This window comes from Archocentrus centrarchus, chromosome 2 (genome assembly GCF_007364275.1).
Source record: "Archocentrus centrarchus isolate MPI-CPG fArcCen1 chromosome 2, fArcCen1, whole genome shotgun sequence".
Classification (NCBI taxonomy): Eukaryota; Metazoa; Chordata; class Actinopteri; order Cichliformes; family Cichlidae; genus Archocentrus; species Archocentrus centrarchus.
Genome location: NC_044347.1, coordinates 15,268,669 through 15,294,615, shown reverse-complemented (window position 1 = coordinate 15,294,615; position 25,947 = coordinate 15,268,669). Strand labels below are relative to the sequence as shown.

Here is a 25,947-nt window from a genome sequence, read left to right as displayed (position 1 = left end):
ACACCAGTTTGTGACTTAAAAACATTTACAACCCTCTGCTGTGGATGTGTTTATCTCCGTCTTTTAACTAAACTGATGGTGTCACATAAATGTTTCACTACCCAATTCCCTCATGCTTATTTTTCAGAGGAAAACAGTTTGATAACTTATGCTAACAGGAACGAAGGCATCCCCACCCTCCGCCTGACCCTCCCTTTCTGAACCCTTCCCCAAATCACACCCCGCCCGTGTGGCTAGACGGCACGCGCTCCCGCTCGCCAGTTTACCACTGTGTGTTATTCAGTCTATTGCCCCAGATATTATTTCATTGTAAAATGATGCCAATTAGTAAAGCCAGTCGCCGGTGGCTGTGGTCTGGCTTCTTCTCCGTTCCGGCGGGGAAAGTTATTTGGGTCGGCAGCTATTTTCAGCCTGTGATGTTGCCTGGAATACTTCAGGGAGCAGCCACTGTTTTATAAGAGAGCACATCAATAATTTTCATTGCTCTGTGTGTGTGTGTGTGTGTGTGTGTGTGTGTGTGTGTGTGTGTGTGTGTGTGTGTGTGTGTGTGTGTGTGTGTAAGCAAGAAAGAGACAGAGACAGGCAGGGTTTATTAGGTTTACATGTGTGTGTGAGAGAGAAAAGTGGCTGTTTTCTTTTTTCCTGAATATTCAGTGGAGCAGGTGTTGCGCGTAAACACGCGCACTTGTTCCTGTCTTGAAAACATTTCACTGTAACTGGCATGACCTGCCGTTAATTTAAAACACATTAATTTGCCAGCCTTTAAACTTTAACCCCAAAATCTTAACACAGCTCTTAATCTGGGCTTTACCCTTTGCCCTCTAATCACCCGCTTTTTCGTGCTGAAAGCTGTTCTCGGGGGAGCGGCGCATCACTTAAAGCGCGCACACACTAACACGGAACCTGAAGGCCAAAGTCAATGAGTTCCTAACACCTTTCTTAGTGCGTCTCCCCTCCCCTCCGCCACACAGCCGTACATTATCGTGATGAAATTGGGGTGAAAAGTCCTCGCACTCCGCTAGCGCTTCCCGCTGAAAAGCCAGCCGCTCTGCACCGAAGGGTGAATGAGTTCAGCCTGCCGCGCTGCCTCCTCCCATCCTCGTACCACCTAAACACACACACACGCTCACTACACTATCTCTTGGAGGAGAGCCCAAAGCGGCGGTGGTGACGAGGAGACGTCTTTCAATATTTTAAGCAGCTTGCGCTAATCTTTGTCGCTCAGGTTTGTTTTGAAGGCGCTGCAGCTGGAATAAAGACAGAACGACAGCACCCCACCTCCTGTTTGCGCGGCTCCAAACGCGCGTAAAGGGATGCGCACGCTCTTGCGTAACTTCGCAGATTCCCTCCAGTCGCGCGCGCAACACGTCTGCGACCCTGCGCTAATCCACCTTGGCCTCGCGCGGCTGTGCCACTGACCTGCTTTCGCTATTCACGCTTGTTTTCTTGCCACCCCTCCTCCTCCTCCACTTTTTTTTTGCTTCTTAGCTAACCCTCAGATTTGGTGTTGTAATGAGGGACAAAGACTTTAAACTGTGGCTCTGCCAGCCACACAGTTGCACAACACTTGCGAGGCAAAAGCGGGGTAAACAGAGTCTGCGGAAAGAAAAAAACAAAACTAAGGTGGCTTCTTATTCAGCGTGTAAAAACGAACCATTCTGGCTCTTATCAGTGTGGGCACGGCGCCACAGTTGCACTTCACGGTGTGTGGACGTGATTGGGGTACCGAACGGCCCTCGCTGACTGGTACTGTATGAGGAGGAAGCAGAGTTTTTCCGCTTCACTGTTCCCTTTATCTCTCTCCTCTACCCTCTGTTATTTTCGGCCCTCCTCCCCTCTCTTTCGCTGCCCGCCGCTCTTTTGTTTCTCCGTGCCTTTTCCAGCCAAGGCCCCATTCTCTTGCCCCGTCATTGTGTGCGGTAATGAAGATTAGCCAGGCTGCCGCACACAATGGGGTCCCCACATCCGGAGCACAGACTCCCCAAATCCTGCCGCAAACTGCTCTAACCCCGGTGTAAAACCACTGTTGTCTCTGACACCCCCCCCCCCCCCCCCCCCCCCCAACACACACACACACACACATACACATACACACCCATATATATATATATATATGTTTGTGTGTGTTATGGTTCATTCACATTCGCACAAGCGTGACCGTATGCACTCTGCTGTGTTGAAAGCAAATGGCTGAAATGTCTCCAGATTAGATTAGGATGGTTTTGACGGCTGAGAGGGAGCGCTTGGCGACTCATACGCCGATAAACAGCAGCTCACCCAAATCCAGTTAAAGAGAGACAGAGTTCCCCTCCCCAGTGAGTGCAACACGGCTCCAGTCATCGGGATTATACACCCCATCCTCCATGGCCCGCTATTCTCTTTTTTTTTTTTGCCTCTTTTTGCATCTATCTCATCCTCCTCTCCTCCATTCCTCATCTTCAGTCTCAAGATGCTCCTTCTCTTCTCTTCTCCTCTTCTCTTCTCTTCTCTTTATCCGATTTCACCCTCACCTCTCCTATCCTCGACTTAATGCCAGAACAAAGACATTTTCCACACTTTGTCACAAGCTATTTAGATGGAACAGGAGAGGTCTTTATATTCAGTACACTTGTTGTATCCCGAGCGCTAAGACCTCTTAATAACGTCTGTATCGCTCTCAAGGTCGGCAGATCTTCTCGAGTTCAATGTGTTTACTTGTCAAGGTACTTTCGGCATTTAGAGGCTTCGTGCGTCGCTTTGTCTGCGGTGGAAAAGATGGATTATCCAAATGTGGCAGCAGTTGTTTACTGTAAGGATACAGTAGCAAATGTGCATAAAAAAAAAGTCACATGCCAACTTGTCATGCACTGTATAAACTGCTTAAAGCAATGCTGGCTTCCATATTTAGGAGAAGGCTGTGTGTATAGTCACCGATCTGCCAAAAGTTCAGATCTGATCAGAGCCTGGAGCTTAAAGAAACTGAGTTGAACCTGTCATTGTGTTTCTTTTTGCTGTTGAACTAACTGAGCCTTCTATAGTTAGCAAATTGACACAGACAGCCCTCATGTCCCACTTAGCAGCTCTTCTGGACATTTTGATTTTTTTTTTTTTTGAGTACTCCGGGGACTTCTCAACCATGTTGGGACAAAACATGGTCACATGGCCAAGTTCAGTTTCTAACTAAGGGGCACCCTGTGAGCCTGAAAAATGAAGTGCCACAAACTGCAGTTCCTCTAATGGCCACTTGAGGCTGGCTCCAAATGTAGTCAATCCCCATGTTAAAATGCCCAAATTTGCAGCAGAAATAAGCATGTTTACAGCCTTGTGCAAAAACAATTATGGTCCCTGTAGGTAAGTTCCCGCTTCATTACATGTGTGCAGGTGGTTCATTTATATTTAACTAATCTCTAAGTGGATAAAGGCTTATTGCTAGAACCGCCGATAGTCCAAACCCATAGACCCACTGGAGGGGTTTTAACACTTGGAATGGTAAAGAGATCATTTCTTGAAAAAGTTTTATTAATTTCATGGAATTTTTCTAATTATGCGAAAAAATTCAACATATATAAAATACGTATTTATGATTTTAAGGCTTTTGGATTGTATATAAGAATCAACACATTTTAATGCATTAAGTATCACAGAACAAAGTAAAACAGAGTAGAACAAAGAAAGTCTATCATCTCATCCACTTCTCCACCTCACCTGCAGCCTCGCTCTCATCCACCACTCCGCCTCAGTCTGCAGCCGTCCTCAGCTCGGCTCCTCGGGCCCTGAAACCTTCTCTGGATTTCACTCTTTATTTGCACCAATTACATCTCCACAATCTGAACTCTCTGCTCAGTTCAGTTACAGTTGCTCTGCTGCTCAGCACAGCCAGCAACCCACCCACTCCTCCCCACACTCCACCCTACTCTTCTCCACTCTGCCCCGGTCCAGCATCCTGCTCGAAGAACTGCCTCTTTTATCTAACTATCAATCAAATCGAGCTAGCTCTGGCTCATGTTATAGAAGCATTCGTATCAAAATGTGTGTAAACAATATGCATTGCTAGACAACCAGGCGTGCCCCGAATGTTGAGCACAGCATTTTTACAAGGGGGTCAAAATGATTCTGTCAGCAATTCTAGGTAGGAGTGGTTGCAATTTTTTTTTTTCCCTTTTATCCCACACACTCCAAAATTCATTATAAGATGAATAAACCCATTTTTAGGAAAGGTGGTGAAATCTGAGATGAAGGGGTCTTGTTTTAACAGAGTTACGAGATTTTTAAGTCATGTGGGATAAAGGCTGTGAGTGCTTTGAGTGACAGCTGTAGCTGGTAGCTGCCTGCTACTCCTCGCCTCAGCTAAATCAAATCGCTGAACTGGGCCTCTTGACCTTCTTTGTGGTGTTGGTGCCTTTTGGAGTAATTTTAATGCAATTATTTGACAATAACATGGCTCGCTGTGTGGTTAATTTTATTAAACAATGCAGGAAGTCTGTGCTCCAATTCTATTCTATTATTCTATTATTTTAATACAATCAACCGTGCAATGGATGCCCACAGAATGCAAAATGTCCCGTGCATGTGGCACAATGTGTGATTTACTTCCCCTTTTTAGGAATTTTTATGGTTACTTTTAGAGACTTGCATATACATTTACTGCCTTTTTTGTATATATTTTCAAGGACATATTTTTTAAAACCTGTACATGTTTGCACTGATAGGATTTCATCCAATTTTGTTGTGCATGTGCAATTCAACTTGCTTCAGTTTCATTTATATAGCCCCAAGTCACAGCAAGAGTCACTTCAAGATACTTTACATTGCACGACCCCCCTGTGAGCAGCACTTGGTGACAGTGGGAAGGAAAAACTCCCTTTTTAACAGGAAGAAACCTCCAGCAGAACCAGGCTCAGGGAGGGGCAGCCATCTGCTGTGACAGGTTGGGGCTGAGGGGAGAATGAACACAATGACAATAAACACATTATTACTATTATTATTATTATTATGTCCATGCATTTTAGCCCTAATTAGCAGCTATCTCATCCATACAGTTTGTGGATGCACCTTGCTGACTGAGCTTGTCAGCGTCAGATAATTTACCGCTCCCGCCTCTCTGAACCAACATGGCTGCAGCGAGGCTTCAAAGCAGTAAATCCATAAACTGGTGGGTGATGTCACCTTGGCCGTGTCCATCTTTTATATACAGCTCAGACTGGCCCTAACTAAACATCAGGATGTGGCGATTTGGAAGTCCAAACAGGAAGGTTGACAACACGCATGAACAGTTAGCGGCCCGTGTGGTGTTTTTGTCACTTTAGTTATTTATTTATTGCCATCCGTGTTCCTGTGTTATGGGTAAACAGGGACGGTGGGGGAGGAGAGGTCCCCGGTGTCGGGGTGATGTGGATGTGTCCCTTTCTGTTGCGTCTGCTCGGAGAAAGCAGTGGGAAATGTCTTTCTGCTCCATTAGGCAGAGGTCACCAGGTTTTTATGCTCTGAGTGCTCCATCATTGTGGCTTTCCTGCTAGATGAAAGGTGCTTTGAAGATCACACACAAACAGACACACACGTGTCCCATAAAGCTCTGATAACTTGGGGGGGGGGGGCTTACAGCGGAGACGTCTCACTCGAATCCAGCAAACTAAACCTTATTCTCTTACTGCGCTGTGAAGGGTGCAGCCGCTCAGTGAATGCAACCAATGAAAAAATGCGACTGGATTCAAGGAAAGTGAGTCCAGTAAATCACAACAGAAAATAGTGCCTATAAACAGCTTCGAGTGGCCATTGTGCCTATTAGAGCGCCCATCCAAACAAAAATTGACTGCATATAAAGGAGGTGTCAGGTTAACAACCAAATGTGCATTATTCCCTCAAACTCTGTCAGCAAATTGTGATTTAACAACTGGCAGTGTCTGTTATCAGCTTGAAGCCCACACTGTGTAAACCCGCCTCAAGCTGCTGCGTTGCCAGGTTTTGACGGAGGGGCTGACGGCGGCTCTGATTATTACTGTGAGGCTAATGTCGCCTGATAAGGCGGTGTGTGTAATTAAGCTGTTTCCGTAGTGTGTTATCTGAAGCTAGGTGAGGCTCGGCTGCCTGGAGAGATGGAGCTGTTAGTCAGTGAGGAAGAGGAGGACGCCTGTCTCCTGTCTGTGGCATTTAAAGCTTCATATCTTTCTCTCCCCCCTCCCCGCTCCAATCTCCAAACCCTCTTTTTCTTTTTTTGCATCTTCCTTTACTTCTTCTTAAACTTGCCGACTCTATTCTTTGCTTCTTTCTCAAATACTGAGGCCTGTTACTTCATCTCTCACCTGTCTGTCACATGTGTCTCCTCTCTCTGATTTTCTGATTGAACTCAGTTTCTCCCCCTTCAGCTCTTTCTCTTTGTGTCTCTTCTCCCTCTGTCTCTCCTTTGCTTCGCTGCTTCGTGGCCCTGTCGGGGCGCCAGGAGCTCTAAGATCCCTCCTGGCCAAACAGTGCACCCCCTGCTGCTCTCTCCATTGAGAATAACAGCAGCACGAGGGCGCTCCACTATTCAGATCGGTGTAGAGGAAAATGAGGCCTTATCTCCCCCACCTCCCACCCCCCCCTCCATCCTTCCCCCCCCTCCTTCTGGCCCTGTAGGCAGGTTACCCGCTCAACTGGGATCTGCCGATGACGCTGTGCTGCTCTCCAAGGAGTCTGAAATCTGGGGGCCAGCGAGTAAGGAGCAAAAACCCTGAAGGGGAGCTTAGTCGAGAGGGCGTGCTTTTTGGAGAGTTTGTGTGTGTGTGTGTGTGTGTGTGTGTGTGTGTGTGTGTGTGTGTGTGTGCAATGGGGATTGGGTGGTGGTGGTGGTGAGTATTGCTCAGTGAAGCTATAGATTACTGTCTCTGTCAGCTGCGACGGCCACTGCTGATGAGCTCCTGCATGGTATCATTTCGTATCGATTAGCAAAGACACACACACACACACACACACACACACACACACACATACAAACACACAAAAGCTTTTGGTAAGATGGCCGCCGCCTCGGGCTACTGGTCATTTAGCTGTCACCTCAAAGTGATGGTCTAGCCCAGCTCACTGGATCAATGCGAGACACAGACCTTATAACACACTCTGGCAGGAAAACACACACGTGGGCGCAGACACACTCGTAAATGAGCGTACTGTGCGAAAGACTGCTCTCCGAACTTTTACTTCGACAGAAGCGCCGAGTGTGTCGCTGAATTACAAAGATGACTGTGACCAATGCGTCAGTAAAAAATATACAAATAAATAAATAAAAAAACAGTGTCATCAGATGAAATCCAAAGAAAAAGAAATAAAGGATAAGATAATTTGGTTACTTGGTCCGCTGCAGGCGAGATGCAAAAACTGATATGATTGTTACTTACCTGTAGGGTAACACTGTGATTAATTTCTCAGAGGGATTTTAATCACAGCCGATAGCGCGGCGTTATTGCATTCACACCCCGTGAAAAGAAGCCGAGGCCGCCCCATTTTCTGTGACCAATGACATTGTGCGATTTAAACAAAAGCATACAAGAAGCAATAAACAGACTGTCACTTGGATGTGAAACAACAAAAGGCAGAGGAGCAAAGCTGTGGGAGAAGCCTATGTTAATTCATCCATGACATGAATGTTACTCGCTTTTAAAATGAGTAATCAAACTCCTGCTACATATGAAAATGGCCAAAACAAATAATCAGTGTGTCATGTCGGTGACAAAGAGGATTTTTTTTTTTTTTTTTTCTTTTTCAAATTTTTGGATGACAATCAAAAAGCACATTCTGTGCAACCAGTATTTTTGTTCTGAGGAAAGCTTTTAAAAGTCACCCATCTAAAGATGTGACTCACATCTGTAAATATGTAACAGGTCAGCTTTGGTTAGCACAAAAACTCAAAATGAGGGGGGGGCGCAGGTAAACTTTTTTCTAAACAAATGTAAGGAAATTTGCCCTCAATCCAAGAAAAATAAAGCCAGGGGAGAAGTGCCAATAGCAGCAGTTCCTCTAATGGCCACTTGAGGCTGGCTTCAAAAATGAGCCAGTCCCCACAGAGCCCAACTGCGAGGTTCCAGAAGGAAAAATCCCGTTCATGTTTCCCTATGGGAATTTTGATTATGAGCCACAATACTGTAACCATCCAAAGAAGACTTTCTGCGAGCTACAACATTGTGAAACAGGGGTGTGTGCTGCTGTGGAAAACCCCAAGTCTGCATGATCCTCAACCTTGCTGTGACAAACACATGTTTTATCCATCATATCGTGGACGAGAACTACATTACCCACAATCCTAAACTGAGACAGCAACAGCTGTAGTTGATGGAGGTTCCTCGAAGTACAGGTCACTTAGTGAACCAACCAGAGTGGTGACTGCAGTCAGGAATGAAGCAGTGTAGCATACTGATAGTTAGGCTATACTTTACTACACACAGACACACACAAAACACAAACTACAAGATATATTCAAAAGTATTATTATACAGCAGTATTAATAACCCTTTGAACACCACGATAGTAAAAAGGATTAAATTCAGGAAGGCTGGAAGTTGATCACTGTGGAATCTGGGATTTGCAGTGTTATATGGGATCAGCTTTAAAAGTAATTATGTACACAGTGTTGTAGCTTTGACTTTTTGATTCAAATCAAATCTTTATGGTCAATTTCAATTCAATTTTATTTAAATAGCCCCAATTCACAAGGTGCTTTTTATTGTAAGGTAAAGATCCTACAATAATTACAGAGAAAACCCAACAGTCAAAACGACCCCCTATAAGCAGCACTTGGTGACAGCGGGAAGGAAAAAAACTCCCTTTTAACAGGAAGAAACCTCCAGCAGAACCAGGCTCAGGGAGGGGCAGTCATCTGTCAGCTGAGGGGAGGGATGGAACAAAAGACATGCTGTGGAAGAGAGCCAGAGATTAAAAACAACTAATGATTAAATGCAGAGTTGGGTATAAACAGAGTAAAAGGAGGTGAATGAAGAGAAACACTCAGTGCATCATGGGAACCCCCCAAATCAATCTTCTCATATAAATCCAGGCAAAAAAGATCATAGGGTAGTATATTGAATCTGGAGCTTTTCATTATAACGTAAGACATTAAAAATGATGTAAAACTAATGACAGTCATATCTTCAGATTCCACAAAGTGCGTCAACTCTGTATCAACTGTCCACGTCTGAATTCTGAGCAAAAATAAAAATCCATGCAACACTGCAAAGAAGGTGCTGCAGGGAATGATGGGTCATCTCTGAAAAGATGTGACAGCATCTCTCCCCCCTCGCAGCCTCAGTGTATTTAACAATAGTTCTGCATCACCCCTCCTGCTCAGGGCCTCCTTATAGCCCTGCCCTTTTCAACTCTGCTAGCATCAGGTCTGAATATTATTCATAGCACCTTGTCTCTATCAAGGCATCTGTAAAAACTAAACACGATCATCCTAAAATTAATGAGCCGTATCCACCCCATTACATTTATCTGTTTAGTGGTGTTTTGGGCCTTCCTTTAGGGCATTATGCATGCTCTTCTGTTCATATTTATAACCCAGGCTTTTTATTAGCAGCGTAGTGGGGTGCTAACAGTTGGGAGGCAGCATGCGCTTTGATGGTGATGGCAGGCGGCTCAGCGCAGGCCAAATGTGAAGGGAGGTGATGGAGAGAGAGGCTCAGCTGCCAGGCCGAGGGCCCCCGTGGAAGAGGGGAGGAGAGAGAGAGCAAGGCGGAGGGAGGGAGGGAGGAGAAAACGAGAAAAGTCAAAGTGTGAAGAGTGCAAGTGAGTGAAACGGGCCTGGTTCACAGCTCTCAGCCTGCTCGGCTTTGCGAAAAGCGTGCGTGTCTTGTGATCAGCGAATATTTATCACACCTGCTGTATTTTAAGCCTCACTAACCAGAGGTGTGCGGTGCATGTGTGATTTCAGTGTGTGCGCAGTAAAACAAAAGGGAGCAAAGGAGGAGGAAGGAAGCCAATTTAACCCGACTAATTTGAGCTCAGTCAAAGAAATTTACATTAAACCGACTTCATCACTTGTATTTTATTGATATGTTTGTGATGCTTTGTGATTCTGGAAGCTGAAGCGTGCTTTCTCATTCACTGGTACATAAATGGGAAGTCTCACGGGTGCAAACACATGCAGTACAGAGACAAGGCCCATACCCGATGCAGACTTGATCCTGGGCGCTGCTGAACTCATTTCAAACATTTCTGTGCTAAATGTTCTGATAGGAACAGTTACTTTTCAACCTAGATGATATTTGGGCTCTTGCAAAGCTTATCTGCATTCTGAAGTCACAGCTAGAAATAATTACTGTAATTAACCAGAGTGTTGTGTTCAAATCAACAACTACAGTCAGAAAAAAAACTGGCAAGAACCACTGCGGTAAAATGAACAAACTTAATCTTAATAAGCAATTAACTAATTCTGTGTAGTATCTTTAGTTTGTAGTAATAACAAATATTGATATAAGAAAGCCAAAGGATACACACTTGTCTTAAAGCACCTACACACTGTGCCCACTTGGGTTGAATACTGTTGGAGTTTTCCCAGTGCTGTGAAAAAGCCCCCCCTCCTGATTTCTTAACTTTTTTGCATGTTTCTGATCAACAATCAGATTTTAATATTAGACAAAGATAACCCAAGTAAATCTAAGATGTCGTTTTTAATTGATGATTTTATTCATTAAATGAAAAGGGGTATGCAAGCCTGTCTGGCCTCATGTGGAAAAGTAACTGAGTCTTTCATTTCTCTGTGGAGAAATTTTGGCCCACTCTTAATTGCAGAATTGGTTTGATTCAGCCCCAGTGGAGGGTTTTCCAGCATGAACGGCCTGTTTAAGGTCACGCCAAAGCATCTCAATTGCATTTAAGTCCGAACTCTGATGAGGCTGCTCCAAAACCGTCATCTCGTCTTTTAGCTAGAGGTGGACTTGCTGGTGTGCTTCGCATCATTGTCTCGTTGCAGTTTGAGCTTCAGGACACAAACTGATGGCCAGATATTCTCCATCAGGATTCTCTGGTACAGAGCAGAACCAGACTCAAACCTTCCAAAGAGTTAAACTTTTCTCTCGTCAGTCCACAGAATAGTTTCCCAATGAGTTCTTGGAGTAGGCAGTAGGCTGTATGATAATAATGGAACAGCTGCATTTCCTTCCCTGTTTTAATGCTGTGCCTCCCTAGGAGCGGTCATCTACATACATAATACAAACAAACTCCTGCTGCCTGAACTCAACTTGATTTTCAGTTGGGGGTGGCATGTTGGTACAGTGGTTAGCACTTTGGCCTCACGGCGAGAAGGTCTGGGTTCAAATCCACCATTTGGCACGGACCTTTATGTGTGGAGTTTGCATGAATCAGAAAAGATGGTGCATTTAATTCTCATTTCTGATATTGTTCCCATATATGTTCTTTCCACTTCTAGATAGTTTTCTTTTTATCTATGATGACTCTGGAAAGTCACAGTTAGAAAAGCACATGTGCAAGTTATAAAATAATCACTGGGTTCTATAATATTTGTGCAACACAGCACAAACAAGAAGTGCAACTAAAATATATATTTAAAAATATGACAAAGTATAAAAGTCATAAATCTAGCTGTGTACAGAGCTCACAGAGCTGGTATTGTGCATGCAGACTATGACCTACACTAGCCTGATTTATGGTTTTGGTCCACTTGAGCAGAACAGTTGGAACGTCAACTTTGCAACTGCGCTGTGGTCTAAAGCCAATTTTAGTAAAATCTGAAGCACTGGTCAGGGGTCAAATTTGATTGCAGTCAGCAAAGAAGATGCTTTAGGTGAGGAGTCCTGTGGCTGGTGCTGAGTTACCGTTTCCCTCTCAGCGCCTATGCAAATGCCACAGATAACCAGCAGATTCAAAGCCAGGCTGCTTTTGCTGTGAAGCGACATTGCTTACCACTGCACCGCAGTGATTGATTACTGGCAGCAAATACTTTTGACTGCTCAACATGCAACACAACAATGAGAAACAACCTCATACTGTATATAAAATGACATCAACATGTTTTTGATTTGTGTTTAAACAAACTGCCATCTGGTGATGTTAATCTGTTGTTTTCTTGTCTGATCACAACCCTTGTGCAGTCAGCCGACGGCTGGTTGGGACGGAGATGCCTGCAAAACGTTCACTTTTCAAACAAATCAAGTCTTTATTTTTTATTCTTATTATTTTAGATGTCTTTCCATCTTTCCAACATCCTGCAAGGACGGCTTTTCATTTTTCAACCAAATTTAAACATATAAGGACATCTTTCCGAGGATCACGTCTGAGTGATCGGAAGCAACCGTGCTGGGAAGTCACCCTACCCCACGAAAAGTGATTCCCCCTGGCTTGGAGGAGGGGGGGGCTGCTGGAACGACCGTTGGATTGTCTCAGCTTATCTTGGCTCCCACGAAGGAATCATCCCGAAAGCCTTTCAGGAAATGGACCATGGCTTTGTGCAGAGCCAATTGATGTTGGCTCTCCAGATCGGCGTTTGTCCAAATGGAGTCGAGGCGGGCCATGAGTGTTCCTTTATCTTGGCTATTGTGGGATGCTTTGGCTCTTGATTTCACACACACAGATGCCAACTGCACATTCACTTTAGGCCGCAAGACCGGCAAGTAGTTTATGCTTGTGCGTAGGTGTGCACACAAACGCACGTACAAGCACTGCATAATTACACGGAGTAGCGTAATTATGCACACGTGCGCTTGCAGAAATTATGCGCGCGCACACACAAGCAAACCGGCATAATTACATGTGGCCACATGCGTACACCCACACCACTTCGCACAGGATCTGCTGATCAGCTGCATGACCTTCTCTCTAACAATGTTAATGTCACCACCGGGGGGGGGGGGGGGGGGGGGATGAAGAAGGGAAGGAAGGGGGAAGGACCTTGATGGAGTGACTGGAGAAAAGAAAGACAGATTCAGAGAAAGCGCCCACGATAAGCTTGTAGCACCCATCGCAGCCTCACCTGGGGCCGCTTTCATCCTCTGTACGCGGTCAAACGCCTTCCATTCTGTATGCGCACACACTTATAAGACCACTATGCATGTACGCACACACACACACACGCACACAAAACACCCAAGCACATCACCGTGGGTCGTAACCGAACATTTAGTGTGCGTGAACCCTTTTTTTTCCGTGTGTGCATGTGTGCGAGGCCCGTGGCTCGCCCGCTGACAGGATCCTGTTACGCCAAATGTCACACTTCCAAAAAGGATTCACCCCCCACGGAGAAAATGAAGTCAGGACCTGCGTTCGCTCTGTCTCACCCTCCTCCCTCCCCTACCTTGTCCCTCCATCACTCTCCTCCTCCTCCTTTTCCTTCTTCACCTCCTCGCTTATCCATTTCTATCCTCTTTTCTGCTCCCTTGAACTATCGCTACCTCACGCACGCGCACGCGCTCACTCACCTTGCTTTGCAGTCCTCAGCATTTTGCCGAATAAAGTACCTTTTAACTGGAGGGTTTTAGCGGATAATTAGTCCTCACCTTGGGAGAGGAAGGGACAACAATGCGGGAGGAAAAAGGAGAGGGAGGGGGGAAAAAAGGTTGATTTTGGGCAATCGATAGAGGGGCTGAAAGGCGTTGCTGCAAACAGGGCAGGGTTGTGATTTTTCTAGAGCTCGCTGACCACCGTGGGCTTCTCCCGGCACGTCTCGACGGCGTCAATATTTAATTGTGCACCGAAAGAGAGAATAACGAGTGGGAAGGCTCCCGTCGGATTTAATTCGCAACTCATTCGGTGGAGCCATCAACAGCAAAGACCTCTCAGACCGTGCATGAAAGAACTTATTTTTTAATGCCATCACCGGTAAAAGAAAAAAAGAAAAAAAAAACACGTAGGCGTGGAGTCTAGGGAGGAGACACGGTGCATTATCTTCACTTCTCGCTGTAGATGTGGTCTAGAGCAGCTTTTTAATTTGATGTCAGCAATGCAAATATTGTAAACAGTAAATAAAAAAAAACTCCACATCCCTTTTTGTTCCTGGAAGAAAAAAAAATCCCTCAGCAACACTGCCCCCCCCCCCCCCCCGCCTCCATACACACACACACACACACACACAGGCGTGCACACATCCTCCACCACCTTCGAAACAGAAAAAAAAGGGGGGGGAAAAGTGCAGTTTTATTTTTAGAAGGTGCAAACAAGGAAAAAAAAGGGGGGGGGGGGGCTGTAAGATTGTAAATGTCTCTGATGCGTTCAGTCTGCACAACCTTATTCCTGATAATGGAACTAGCTACTCTGTCTGTCAGTGCCTATTTACACACAAATGAAGTGGCGAGTTGCACGCGCCCAGTGGAGCTGCTAGCCTCCATCTCAGCTGTCAAAATGGGTTAGTGGCTACAAGCAAAACACAACGATCCCTGGGATCAAACTGGCGCCGGCCATTCAAACATAATAGCTTCATCCTTGGACACGGGGCGTCTCTTTCCCGTCGCTCGCTCTCTTCTTAGAACCTTGCCAGCTTGTTGTAAAGTAATAGACTTCTCAGGATGCCAGTTCACACAAATCGGGGATGCAGCTTTTTATTTGCCTTCCGCGGGGAGAGGTGTTTGGAGTAATAGGGATGAAGCAGACCATAACTACAGCTGAATAAATCTTCCTATCTTGGCTCAGTGGAAGCCGGTGCACACATGGTTTGTCAAAGCTCCATAAAATGTTGTTTGATAGGAGTTCTGTACAGTTTAGGAGTTCTCCTCCTGCTTTCCCCTTGCCTCTTTTTTCTCCCGCACTACAGCGGTTGCAATCAATCAGTGTTTAATCAGCCGTCTTGCTGGAGTTGCCAGGTAATCCTGGCTGTCTTGGTGGCTATCTGTGTGTGTGTGTGTGTGTGTGTGTGTGTGTGTGTGTGTGTGTGTGTGTGTGTGTGTGTGTGTGTGTGTGTGTGTGTGTGTGTGTGTGTGTGCGTGTGACAGCTGGCAGAGCTACTCGCTTGCCTGTGTGGGTGAGTGGATGGCACCGTGCAGATTTTTTTCTCTGCACAGCATGTAAAGGCATATCGGATGATCTGATGGCTGTTGAAATTGTCAAGTGGGATTTGAGAGTGAGGGCGTGCAAATGACCAAATGTGTGAATTTGCCTGGATTGATTCTAAACTGAGTGTTTTCTCCCACTTTTGCCTCTTGTAGACCTGCCTAGAATTGGAGCGTTATCTGCAGACAGAGCCCAAGCGTTTGTCGGAGCTCTTCGACCAAGACTTGGATGGCCTCCTAACGCCAGCCTACGTAAAGGAGGACGGAGAGGAAGAGCTGTCAGACACCCTACTCCCCAGCCTGCCTAGCCTCCCTGAACCACCGAGCCCACCTCCCGTGATCCTTTGCCCCACTCGAAAGAACTTCCCTGCCACCGGCGCCATGAGAAGAGACCTCAAACCCAAAGGACAGGGGGTGGAAAATGTAGAAGGCATGGAAGGGGTGCACCAGGCTCAGCTGAGCGCCGTCACCTCCCTGACACCCCCGTCATCGCCAGAACTGGGCCGACACCTCATCAAACCCAACCAGACGCTGACGGCCTCGGCTGATGGGACGCTCACCTTGAAGCTGGTAGCCAGGAAGGTGGGGCTCAGCGCAGCCCGGTTGGTGGCGGGACACTCGCTTCCTGTCCGGGTGAAAGATGAAGAAGAAGGGGCTGCATGTGTGATCGGGGTTGGAGAGATACCAGAAAACAAGAAGAGGATCCACCGCTGCCAATTCAATGGTTGCAGAAAGGTGTACACCAAGAGCTCCCACCTAAAGGCCCATCAGAGGACACATACAGGTAATAAGCCTTCTTCTTCTTTTCGCTTCTCCCTTTAGGTGCCGCCACAACCTTCCACTAAATACATGAACCTCCTCTGAGATCTTCCTCCTGACGGGCAACTCCATATTCAACATCCTTTATTCCAGTATATCCACAATCCCTCTGATATACTCATTTGCAATATTATCCATTGAACATCTTCAGCTCTGCCTTCAGTCTAAACCACACATCACAGCGGGTCTCACTACCATCTTGTAAACCTTCCCTTTCACTCTTGCTGCCATCCTTCTGTCACAAATCACCCCTGACACTCGTCTCCACACTTCACGGTCACTCTGGTAAAAAAAAAAAAAAAAAAAGTATAAGCATTATAGTTGGGAACTTTTCAGATATGTCAGTAAGTTGCTTTCAACGAGACAGCTGTGAGGACACTTCACAAGAGGTAGCCCCCTTGATGCACCTGCTGGTAATAAAACTGACTGACACTCATTGTTGGTGACAGGTTAAAAAGGCTCAATCCTGAAGCTAAATGACCACTGCGCACCGAGCGAGACGTGGACAGTATGTCTGTGTCAAACACAGACGATGAAAGAAGAGAATTCAAAGAGGGTTTTATGTCTTTTTTTTATTGCACACAATCCTACTTTCTTCTTGTTTTTGGATGAGCTTTCTGTCTCCTACCATTTTTTTTCTTTTCTACCAGTGCTGTCTCAAAGCCTCACCCGCTCAGGGAGACGTGTTTAATATGTCGGCCAGTTCTGCAGCAATCTTTCGGCCTATCGCGGTCCATCCTTCCACCCTCTCGGGGTTTTGAATTCTTAGATAACCTCACTTGAAAATACTGAGGGAAAATCCACCTGCTACACTTTCCTGGAACAAAATGCACACGAAACGATAAGAAATGTGCAAGAAGAAGCAGCTCGGTAATCGCAGAACGGGCTCTGTGCCATATTGAAATATCAAAATGAAAGATAAAAACAAAATGTGATGATTGAAGAAAAAAAAAATACACACACACACACTTTTCTTATCCCCACTCTTTCCACCTAAGTACTTCTCTGAGCCAAACCAGGGCAGGTCCTCCTTGTCAAGGTTCTTCTCATGAAGGAATGGGGGAGGGTGCAGAAGCTATAACTCTCCCGCTCCTCCATCTCAATCCCAAACCACTCAGACCTCTGTCAGGGAGCTGTCCTCTGTCTGAGTAAGTGCACAGTGATGGATGGATTGACCTGGATAGGCTGCCATTTCCTCGGTTTATTTCAGGCCCTCCCGTCCTCTATGCTTTCTATAAGTCTAGGTCAGTGTTTCTCAATCTGAAGTTGTCTTTTTTTTTTTCCAGGGGTGGTAAAGGGATCATTTTTAAAAGCAGGGAAATATTTTTCAAATGTAACTTTGTATTATAATCCCATGAGGCAGGTCATGAGGGATAACCATCTCAGAGTTTTTTGTTTGTTTTTTTCCCAGTGTGTCAGTGTTTGCTGTTATTAACTTGGAGGTTATTTGAGCCGTTCTCTGTGTCTTCTTTTGGTTGGCAAGGTGAGAACAATGTTATTTTTGTTCGTTCTGGTCTCTACCCCCACACTCCGAGAGAGGCGTTCGGGGGTGTAATGAGATGGATATTGACATGTGATAGGTAGCCATATAGCTGCTTCCTTATTTATTTTAACCGCAGGAGGTACAGCAAAGAGCGTCCATCATAGTAAATGAAGTTACAGCGACTTAAATTAGATTTGGTTGCTTCCCCGCCTTCTAAATTTATCCGCTGCTCGGTTGACAGATCACCAAAGCTGTCCGGCAAAGATGCGACTCGTTCGCCGGCTCTGGCTTGCCCGTTTGAAAAGAAGTCATCATCTGAGTGTTAGAGATGATGAAAACATCACACCCTCCGTGTTGGAACAAATTTGCACAGACATGCCATCATTGATTCCCCCAGCGTGATGTGTCTACAACCCCTGTGATTAGACTCCGTGCCAACTGGGCCAGCTATGGGGGACCAGTGCCACTGGTGCTATCCAGTCACAAAATCCATATAGCAAAGCACCGCACAAGAAGCCTCAATTAATAAAACTGAAATCTGGAGATTTGTGTCAGCTGTTTGATGAGTCAATTTATATCAAGGCTAAACTGACCAAAGGAACCTGAGCATAACACTGTTGTTTGATGCTACTGTACTGTGTAAAAGTCTTGAGCCAGCCCTCATTTCTTTATATGTTATTCCAAGCAGCCAGACCTTATCTTCTTTAAGAATTAGTCTTGAGCAGTAGTCTCCAGGCTTTCTGAAGGTCTTTCAAAGCTTTTCTTTGGATATTGGCTGTTTGTTTTTTTTCATTCTCAGTCCAGTCCTTGTACCTGACCCTTTTCAGAGGAATGATTATTTGGTTTGTTTGTTGAGCCACTTAACACTGACCTATGAAACATTAAGGCATTAAAAAAAAGACACCTAACTCGAGGCATGAACCAGCGTTGTGTCTGCACATAACAGACAACTTAGCAAAGAACCAAGTTTAAATTGTATCTTTAGGCACTTTGTTAGTAGCAGCTTGTCATAAAAAAGCAAAAACAATTTGTTCCAATTTCTTTAGTTGAATCTATGAAAAATGTCAAACATAACACAGTTTGACAGATATAAAATATCATTTTTGCACCAACAAGGTGATTCCCAAAGAACTGTTAGCTAAAATCTTGGCATATGACAGCATGGTGTGCAGTGTGTCCGTAAGAGATTGAGGAAACTGGACAAGTGGAGGTAAAAAAAAATAAAATGAAAAATTTTTTTTAAAGCAAATGAACAATATCTGAAAGCCACGTCCTTAAGAAAGACCTGACACAGGACCTGAGAGATCAGAAATGGTCTCAGTGGACGGGTGGCTGTCAAGAGGCCATTCTTAAGGAATGGAGGAAAGGCTGAGGTGTGCCACATTACACAAGAACTGGACTGAAACTCAGTGTCAACAGGACTTTTTTTTATTAAAATCATCATAATATGTAGGGGGGGGGGGGGGGGGTGCCAGGAGAGAGGTACAACAGTGAGTGTCTACAGCCATCTGTAAACCAGGGTGGAGGCTCTGTCATGGTTTGAGGCTGCAGTGGTGTTGGAGAGGTTGTTGAAATTGATGGAATTATGAACGCAGAAAAGTACCATCAGATTTTGATCCACCATGCAACACCATCTGGTTTCTTTTTTCATGACAATGATCCCAAACACACTGCCAATGCAGTTAAAATCATACCTGGATAGAAAAACACACAATGCAACACTATCAGTCATGGATTGGCCTCCCCAGAGCCCGGACCTCAACATTACTGAAGCAGTGTGGGATCATGCTGACAGAGAAGTAAACACCAGACAAAAACCATATCTTAGGTGGCTGTACTGATGAAATTGCAGGCGCAGTGATCGACACTGCTGTAAATTTGTATGGTATGTGTCAAGATGATCCATCATTTTCATATGTAACTTTATTTGTATTGTGGTAGCTTTTTGCTTTGAGCTGGGACTTTGATATCCATTTGAATATAGTTTAGGCTTAGACCTCTGGAAACAGGCAAAAACACTGTTTTTCCCACATTAACTTAAAACAACTTTAGGAAAATTAGTTTGGGATATTTATTTTTTATCCTTTCTCACATGTGTCACACAGCAGGAAATAGTCTGCTTCAGGTGCATTCACATTATTAGGAATACTCTGTGTAGTTTAGGCAGTAGAGCTGCTTGGGTGGAGCGTGCTGGAGGCAGGACACATGATGACCACTTTAAAGCAGTGAATTCATCGAGCAGGCGCCTGCACCAATCCCACACTGGACATCACAAAGACTTTGTACTGCCTAGTTAAAGAACTGCTAATGCCCAAAACAGCAGGATGAGCAGCTCTTTTAGGTAGTGTGGAAAAGTTCAGCGCTGCAGTGCCAATCAGCTGAGTGTTTGGGAAGTTGTAGAAGGCTGCAGGAGAGGGAGAGCACATGTCAATCATCTGCACTGACACTGTCTGCTGTCTGGCCCATCAAGTGTCCAAGTTTGGAACTGGCTTGGCCCCTGACATCCCCAGATTTGTTTTCTCTCTCTTTTATTAACCATTTCACGATTATTAACCACAGGTTGCCACAACTGAAGTCAACATCCTCATATTTCAGTTTGTTTATATTTATAATGGCGCCAAGTTAATATTATGACTTGACAAATGACTTCAACTATAATTTCATTCCCTTTTTCCGCTTATTGACTAATTGTTAGAAGTGCCCATCACTGCACACCCGAACAGACTAACAGAGAAAATTGAGGATGTCATCTTTCAGCTAATGTGGCATCCTCTTGCCTCCCCCCCATGTTGAACCTGTAAATTATTTTAAAATTTGCATTAAAACGATTTAATGACAGTGCTGCATGTTCCACATAGCACCATTAAAAACAGGTTTCCTTGAGGAGCCCTTCCCCCTGGAGCCTATCAGTGTCACATAAGGTGCTTTAACATAAAAGCACTGAAAAAGAACATCTGTCTTGTTATTCAAACCAGGAAGGTAGAATGATAAAGGGGGTGATGTCGACTTAAGATGACAAAAGGAAGCACAAAAGCTGAAAAAAAAAAAAAAAATGGCCCAAGCAGAGGAAGAGAGTGACGTGGAGTGAAACAAAGAGTAGATGAAGACAAGACAGGAGTGGGGGGAGGTACAGTGGAGCGACCCTCTTCAGAAAAAGACAGCAGTGCCACAGGCTCCCCCCATTCACTGAGCCATTATCCTGACAAGTTTAAAGATGTCATTACTCAAATCCTCTTTTTCTTAGTTGTTATTTCCATAAATTACCGACGGAGAAAAGGCAACGATTTAATCTGGAATTAGACGGGCTGAGTTGAAATGACAGTGCCCTGTAGAGCTTTTTGTGAATAGGCTTATGGGAGATAAGGAGTGGTACAATTAGATTTTGGGAAGGGTAAAACACGAGGACTGTTGGGTTATTCTGCCTTCGTGCTCGCGCTCCTTTTCTCTGTCGCTCTTTCGGTGTTTCCCATCATTTCCTCTCTCTAGCTCTCTCTCCTCCGCTCATTCTGTGCCGGTCTTTTTTTGTCAGTGCTCTGTCTCTGCACGTTTGCCCCTCTGTCCTGCTCATATTCCATCACTGCTCTCTTTTGACACTTTATTTTTCTTCATGGCTGAACAATTTAATACAGAACGAGGCAAAGTGTTGCTCTTCATTTTTAGAACTGCTACTTTATCTGTTAGTTATTGTAATACTGACAAACTAAGGAGTCCCATCTGATTTTTGAAACCATACTGACGACTCCAGGTCTGCTCGTCCAGCTGCTTCAGCTTCCTAGGGCTCGATCAAAGAAGATCCCAATTAACAGCTTTTAATTTGGATCGATTATACTCATTTCCAGCTACATCATTTTTTATGCCTGGACTCTACTAAACAAACCTCTTATGACTCACAGTTGAAAATCAGTCTGATTCATTTTATACTGGGCCTCACTGCAGCCCCTCAATTTATCCGCTGCCTGAAACAGTCATTTTAATTCCCCTCCCCCTTCTATGTCCCCCAAACTTTCTTCTGATTGGCTGCCTTTCGTAAACAGAAAGTTTGAACAGCAGGTGGGTGGGCTTATGTGGCTGACGTGACCATATTAGGAGTATCAGCTCTAAGTGACATCATATGTAGAAAAGAGTAGAAAAAAAACATCTGAAAAGGAGCATTTAGAGCTGTCAGTAGTCTACTTGGATATATGAATTTTTTTTATTTGACGAGTATTAATTGAACATTATTATTATTAAAACAATGATAGGATGCTCTTACCATAATAGCCGCTCCATCTACCGCAGAATTTTGATATAATCTCTTTTTATGATTTTATGATGGAAACTCATTTGGCCTTTACAACCACAGACAGACTCTTTCCCCTTTTATTTTTTAAACATTGCAATATATCATTTTATTAGAAAATATAAAGCCTTTATCTAAAAAAAAAGAGAGAGGGAGAGAGAGACCCTTCATGCCATACTTTCCCACCACCCTAACATCTCTTACTAACACACTTCACTTCTCCATTACTTCCTCCATATTTCATCTTTGTCTCCTCCCCTCGCTCATCCCCAAGCCCGCGGTGCTAGTTGGGGGCAGGAGCCTATAAAGCCGCCTCTCCGAGAGCCTCTGTAATGACCTCTGAGACCCAAATGCCCTGCTTCAGCTTCGGCTAATGGAGGGAATGTAATTAACTTCAACACTGGCACCTGAGAGGCTGGAGAGAACGCGTGCGTGAGTGTGTGTGTTTGAGCATTCGGAAGTAACAGATTACACTTAATGGGATTACAGTGACTCAGGAAACACCCAGTTATCAGATTATGGATGGGAAATATGTGAGTGCTCATTTGATTATTTTAAAATAAATTTAATGAAAAGACATTTTTAAAGATGGAGGGGGTGGAGCATTTTGACTGTATGCATTTCTTCCCTGAAATTAGCGTATAGTGCCAGTGAATGGGGAATTTTATTAAATCATACAGAATAAATCATTGTTTTAAACAGCAGCGCGCAACTGTCCACAATCCTGATTCTTTAAATCATAACAATAATCCACTTAGCTACATAATCTACATTATACAGGCAAAGTAATCCAAAAGTAACAGAAGGTAATCAGATTATGTTGCTGGGTTCAGGCTAATCCAGTGGATTAGGCTACTGATGGCCATTTAAAGCTGTCAATCAGTCGCAGTGTGTGTTTTTAAAAGTAGCCTTTCCAGTCCAGTGTTGTTTGCAGAGGCGAGTGTGTACCTGCTCCACTTGACTGTTTGGGCATCTTGAGAGAGAGCGGAGGAGGGAGAGTTTTTTTTTTTTTTTTTGGGAGGGGGGGTCTGTTACTAGGCAACGAGGGCAGTGTATCGTTGGAAGAGTCGGTAGCTGAGTGGTTATGTACAGCTGCAGGCTCTGGTCCTCCCTCCCTCCTCCCTCCCTCCCTCTCCTCCTCGTGCACCACCACCACTGCTACTACCACCACCACCACCATCGCCCCCTCAGCCCCGCTCCTCCCTCCTCCCTCCCGCCTCTTGCCCTGTACAGCTCTACGGCTACCGTCGCTAGGCAACTGCCTCCGTGCTCTGCCAGCGTGCTCGGTAATTGGCCGGTGGCATGGCGGCGTGCCGTTGCCAGATCCAGCCAGCTGCACTGCCTCCTCATGTTTCACTGCACCCCCCATCCCCTTGTCTCTCTCTCTCTCTCTCTCTCTCTCTCTCTCTCTCTCTCTCTCTCACACACACACACACACACACACACACACACACACACACACACACACACACACACACCCCACCCCCTTGATCCCATTGCTAGGCAACACATTCAGGCATTCCTGCCTCCTGGGAATTTCATTGGCCGGAGTCGGATGGCCCAAACCTGCAGCTCTGGGTGTTTCTGGGATGGATGGAAGGGGACAAGACTAATTTCTGGATCTAGACCAAAAGCACTTTAAACTCTACAGCTTTTTGTTAAAGAGACAGTTCGCCCAGAAATCAAATATACATGTTTTCCCTCTGCCCTGTAGGCCTATCTGTCCATCCAGATTGTTTTAGCATCGCTCACTTTTGAAGATATCATCTGTAGAGATGTTTGCCTTGAATATAATGGAGCTATATTGCTGATTCTGATCCTGGAATGGGTCCCTAAAAGAGTCAGACAGTGGCTGAACAAATAAGAACAAACCAAATGAGTGACATTACATTCAAACTGCAAAAAACCCCAATGGACCAGACAAATTAAAAAAAAAAAACAAGGGAAGGCCACTCAGTCCAGCCTAGAAAGAGCCATCAGTTTGAACCTAAATCACCACAAGAGCTACATTTAACAGAAGACCTGAGGACAGGTGTACTGTACCGGATCCATCGAATGGCAGAACGGAAGTTTATCATCATTCAAAATCCCTGTCAGCTGAACTGCACCATGAGCTTGCTGCACGCTTCTTATTGGTTGGTAAATGTAGGCAGTAGAAAGAAAATAGCGCTTAGATTAAACTGCTTGTGTCAAGGTTGTGATATATAGTTTAAAGAGGTCATGAGTTATGGAGAATTAAAGCAGGTATCTTACGGCAGTTTGAGGTTCTCCATGTATTTCTGCCATATTTAAATAAAAGGAAGCTAAATGAATTACAATCTGTATTCATTTGGTGGTTTGGTTTGGCATTTATTTTGCCATTTTCTCACCATTTTCTCACCTCGTCCCTGTTCTAACCTAACACACTTCTGTTTCCCGCCGTCAAACCTTACATAATTCCTCTTAATGGTGCTCCACAACACGGAGTATGTTTGATAGAAACTGCTTGAGCAAGTCCATTTGGCAAATAATTTTATGCTGTTTTGGCTCTTAGGACAGTTTTGCCATGAAACTGGACTCGGTCTTCACACGGAGAAATAAGAAATAAAGTTTGGATCCTGCCTGACATAAACTGTGAATATCTACAACAGCTGGCCCATGTATTGGCAACAACCCCTGTTTTTACATTACACAAACACTCTTCTCAGTTTTGACAAAGCAGTTGATCTATTGATTGTAGCCCCTCTGGATAATCACATTCAATAAATTAAGCCAGTTGTTGTGCTGAAAACACTCGAGCTGGTCAGCGTGTCTCCGTTCAGCCGCGAGCACCAATCCAGATGGGATGTGACTGATGCAGGTGACACATCTTCGGAGTTGGACGCAGCTGGCAGATTGTGGCTTCCTTGCTATTATGTGACTGGCCTAATTATCACTACCCCCCTCCTTCCTTGCCAGCATATCTGCAGCCTCCTTTGCCTTAATCCACTTCTGCAACACTTCTCTCCTACTCTACTTTTCCCTCCCCTGGTCTCATCTCACCTCCTCCTCTCAGTCTCTCATCCACCTTGCCTCTAATCCCCACCCCTCCTTCCCTCTCCACCTCTTCTCTCTCTCTCTCTCTCTCTCTCTCTCTCTATGTTTCTCTCAACCCTCCACTCCTCTTCTGCATGTTCAGCAAGATTGGAGACCAGTGGGAGCTTCTCCATCTCATCACACTGCTCTCTTTACAGTCCCTAAAAAAGGAAATAGTGACAGGAGGCACAGGGATCTTTATCAGGCTGGAAGCTAAAATGCACTAACAATATACAGGACATACTCATAAAGCTCTGCATATATGAAACATGAAGATAAAGGGTTAGTGCCAAAGAGCCTTTTTTTTCCCCCCTTGTCCCCAGAACACAAATAAGCGTGTGATTGGTGTGTGAGCGATCAAACAGGTGCTCATGTGTGCTTTTTTTTCACCCCCTAGGTGAGAAGCCATACAAGTGCTCGTGGGAGGGCTGCGAGTGGCGATTCGCCCGGAGCGACGAGCTGACGAGGCACTACCGCAAACACACCGGCGCCAAGCCTTTTAAGTGCAACCACTGTGACAGGTCTGTCAAAACACACCTCTCCCGCCTTCCCCGTGTCTTATATGTTTTTCCTTGCCTTTCCTTTCTGAGCAGTATTTGAAGCACTTCCACAAGCACAGCAGGCTGCGTTTTAACATTGTGTTTGGTGTAGTAAAGACAAGATGCTGGTAACGCACCCGAAATGTGTTTGGTACTGACCCAGTTTAAAAGTGTGTTGGCAGGATTACTAATGTGCGCTCCAAGACCCAACTTGCTCAGTCTTTGAGTGAGAATGCTCGCTCTGCTCTGTGCCCACATTAGGGATGGTGCAGCATATTAATAGTGAATCTTCACACATGATGATACATGGGCTTGACTTGGGTTCAGGGAGGGACAGAGGTGTAAAATGAGTTTAGAAGCCATTAGAACTGAAACACCCAAAAACCTGGCATGTTCATTTAATTTGGGGGGCAGTAAGTAAATAAATACTGACTTTATTGATGATAAATTATCAGAAACACTGACAATAAAGAAATTTAGAATATTCTCATTTTGGTATGCACTCACCTGATGGGTAAAATAGCCAAGAAAACTGGGTATTCTAGGGTAGGCCTACCTTGTCTTGTCTACATTTCAGTCAAATTGTAAATTAGTAGAAATTTGTGGCTTTTTAGACATTTGGAGGAAAAATGTATTTAGGGAATTGCCGAAGACACCATAAACCAATATATAGATGTTAGTGTGTGTGTGCAATACTATGAGCAAAGCCCCGGGATGGCCCAGTGATTGGAGAGGCTTTCCTGTGAACCAGATGATTCCTGGTCTTATCCATGTCACTTGAAATGCCCTTGAGCAGACTGACCATCAGAGAAGTTTACCACACACAGTATC

At 44.9% G+C, this 25,947-nt stretch overlaps 1 protein-coding gene across 1 annotated transcript in view; it reads left to right on the top strand.

Moving 5' to 3' along the window:
- The window catches only part of LOC115790792 (Krueppel-like factor 7), a 48,703-nt gene that overhangs the window by 11,952 nt on the left and 10,804 nt on the right, over positions 1-25,947 (top strand). The window contains exons 2-3 of the mRNA XM_030744741.1: positions 15,099-15,726; positions 24,975-25,098. Of these exons, the coding sequence (XP_030600601.1) occupies positions 15,099-15,726; positions 24,975-25,098 (752 nt within the window). The remainder of the gene's footprint in view (positions 1-15,098; positions 15,727-24,974; positions 25,099-25,947) is intronic.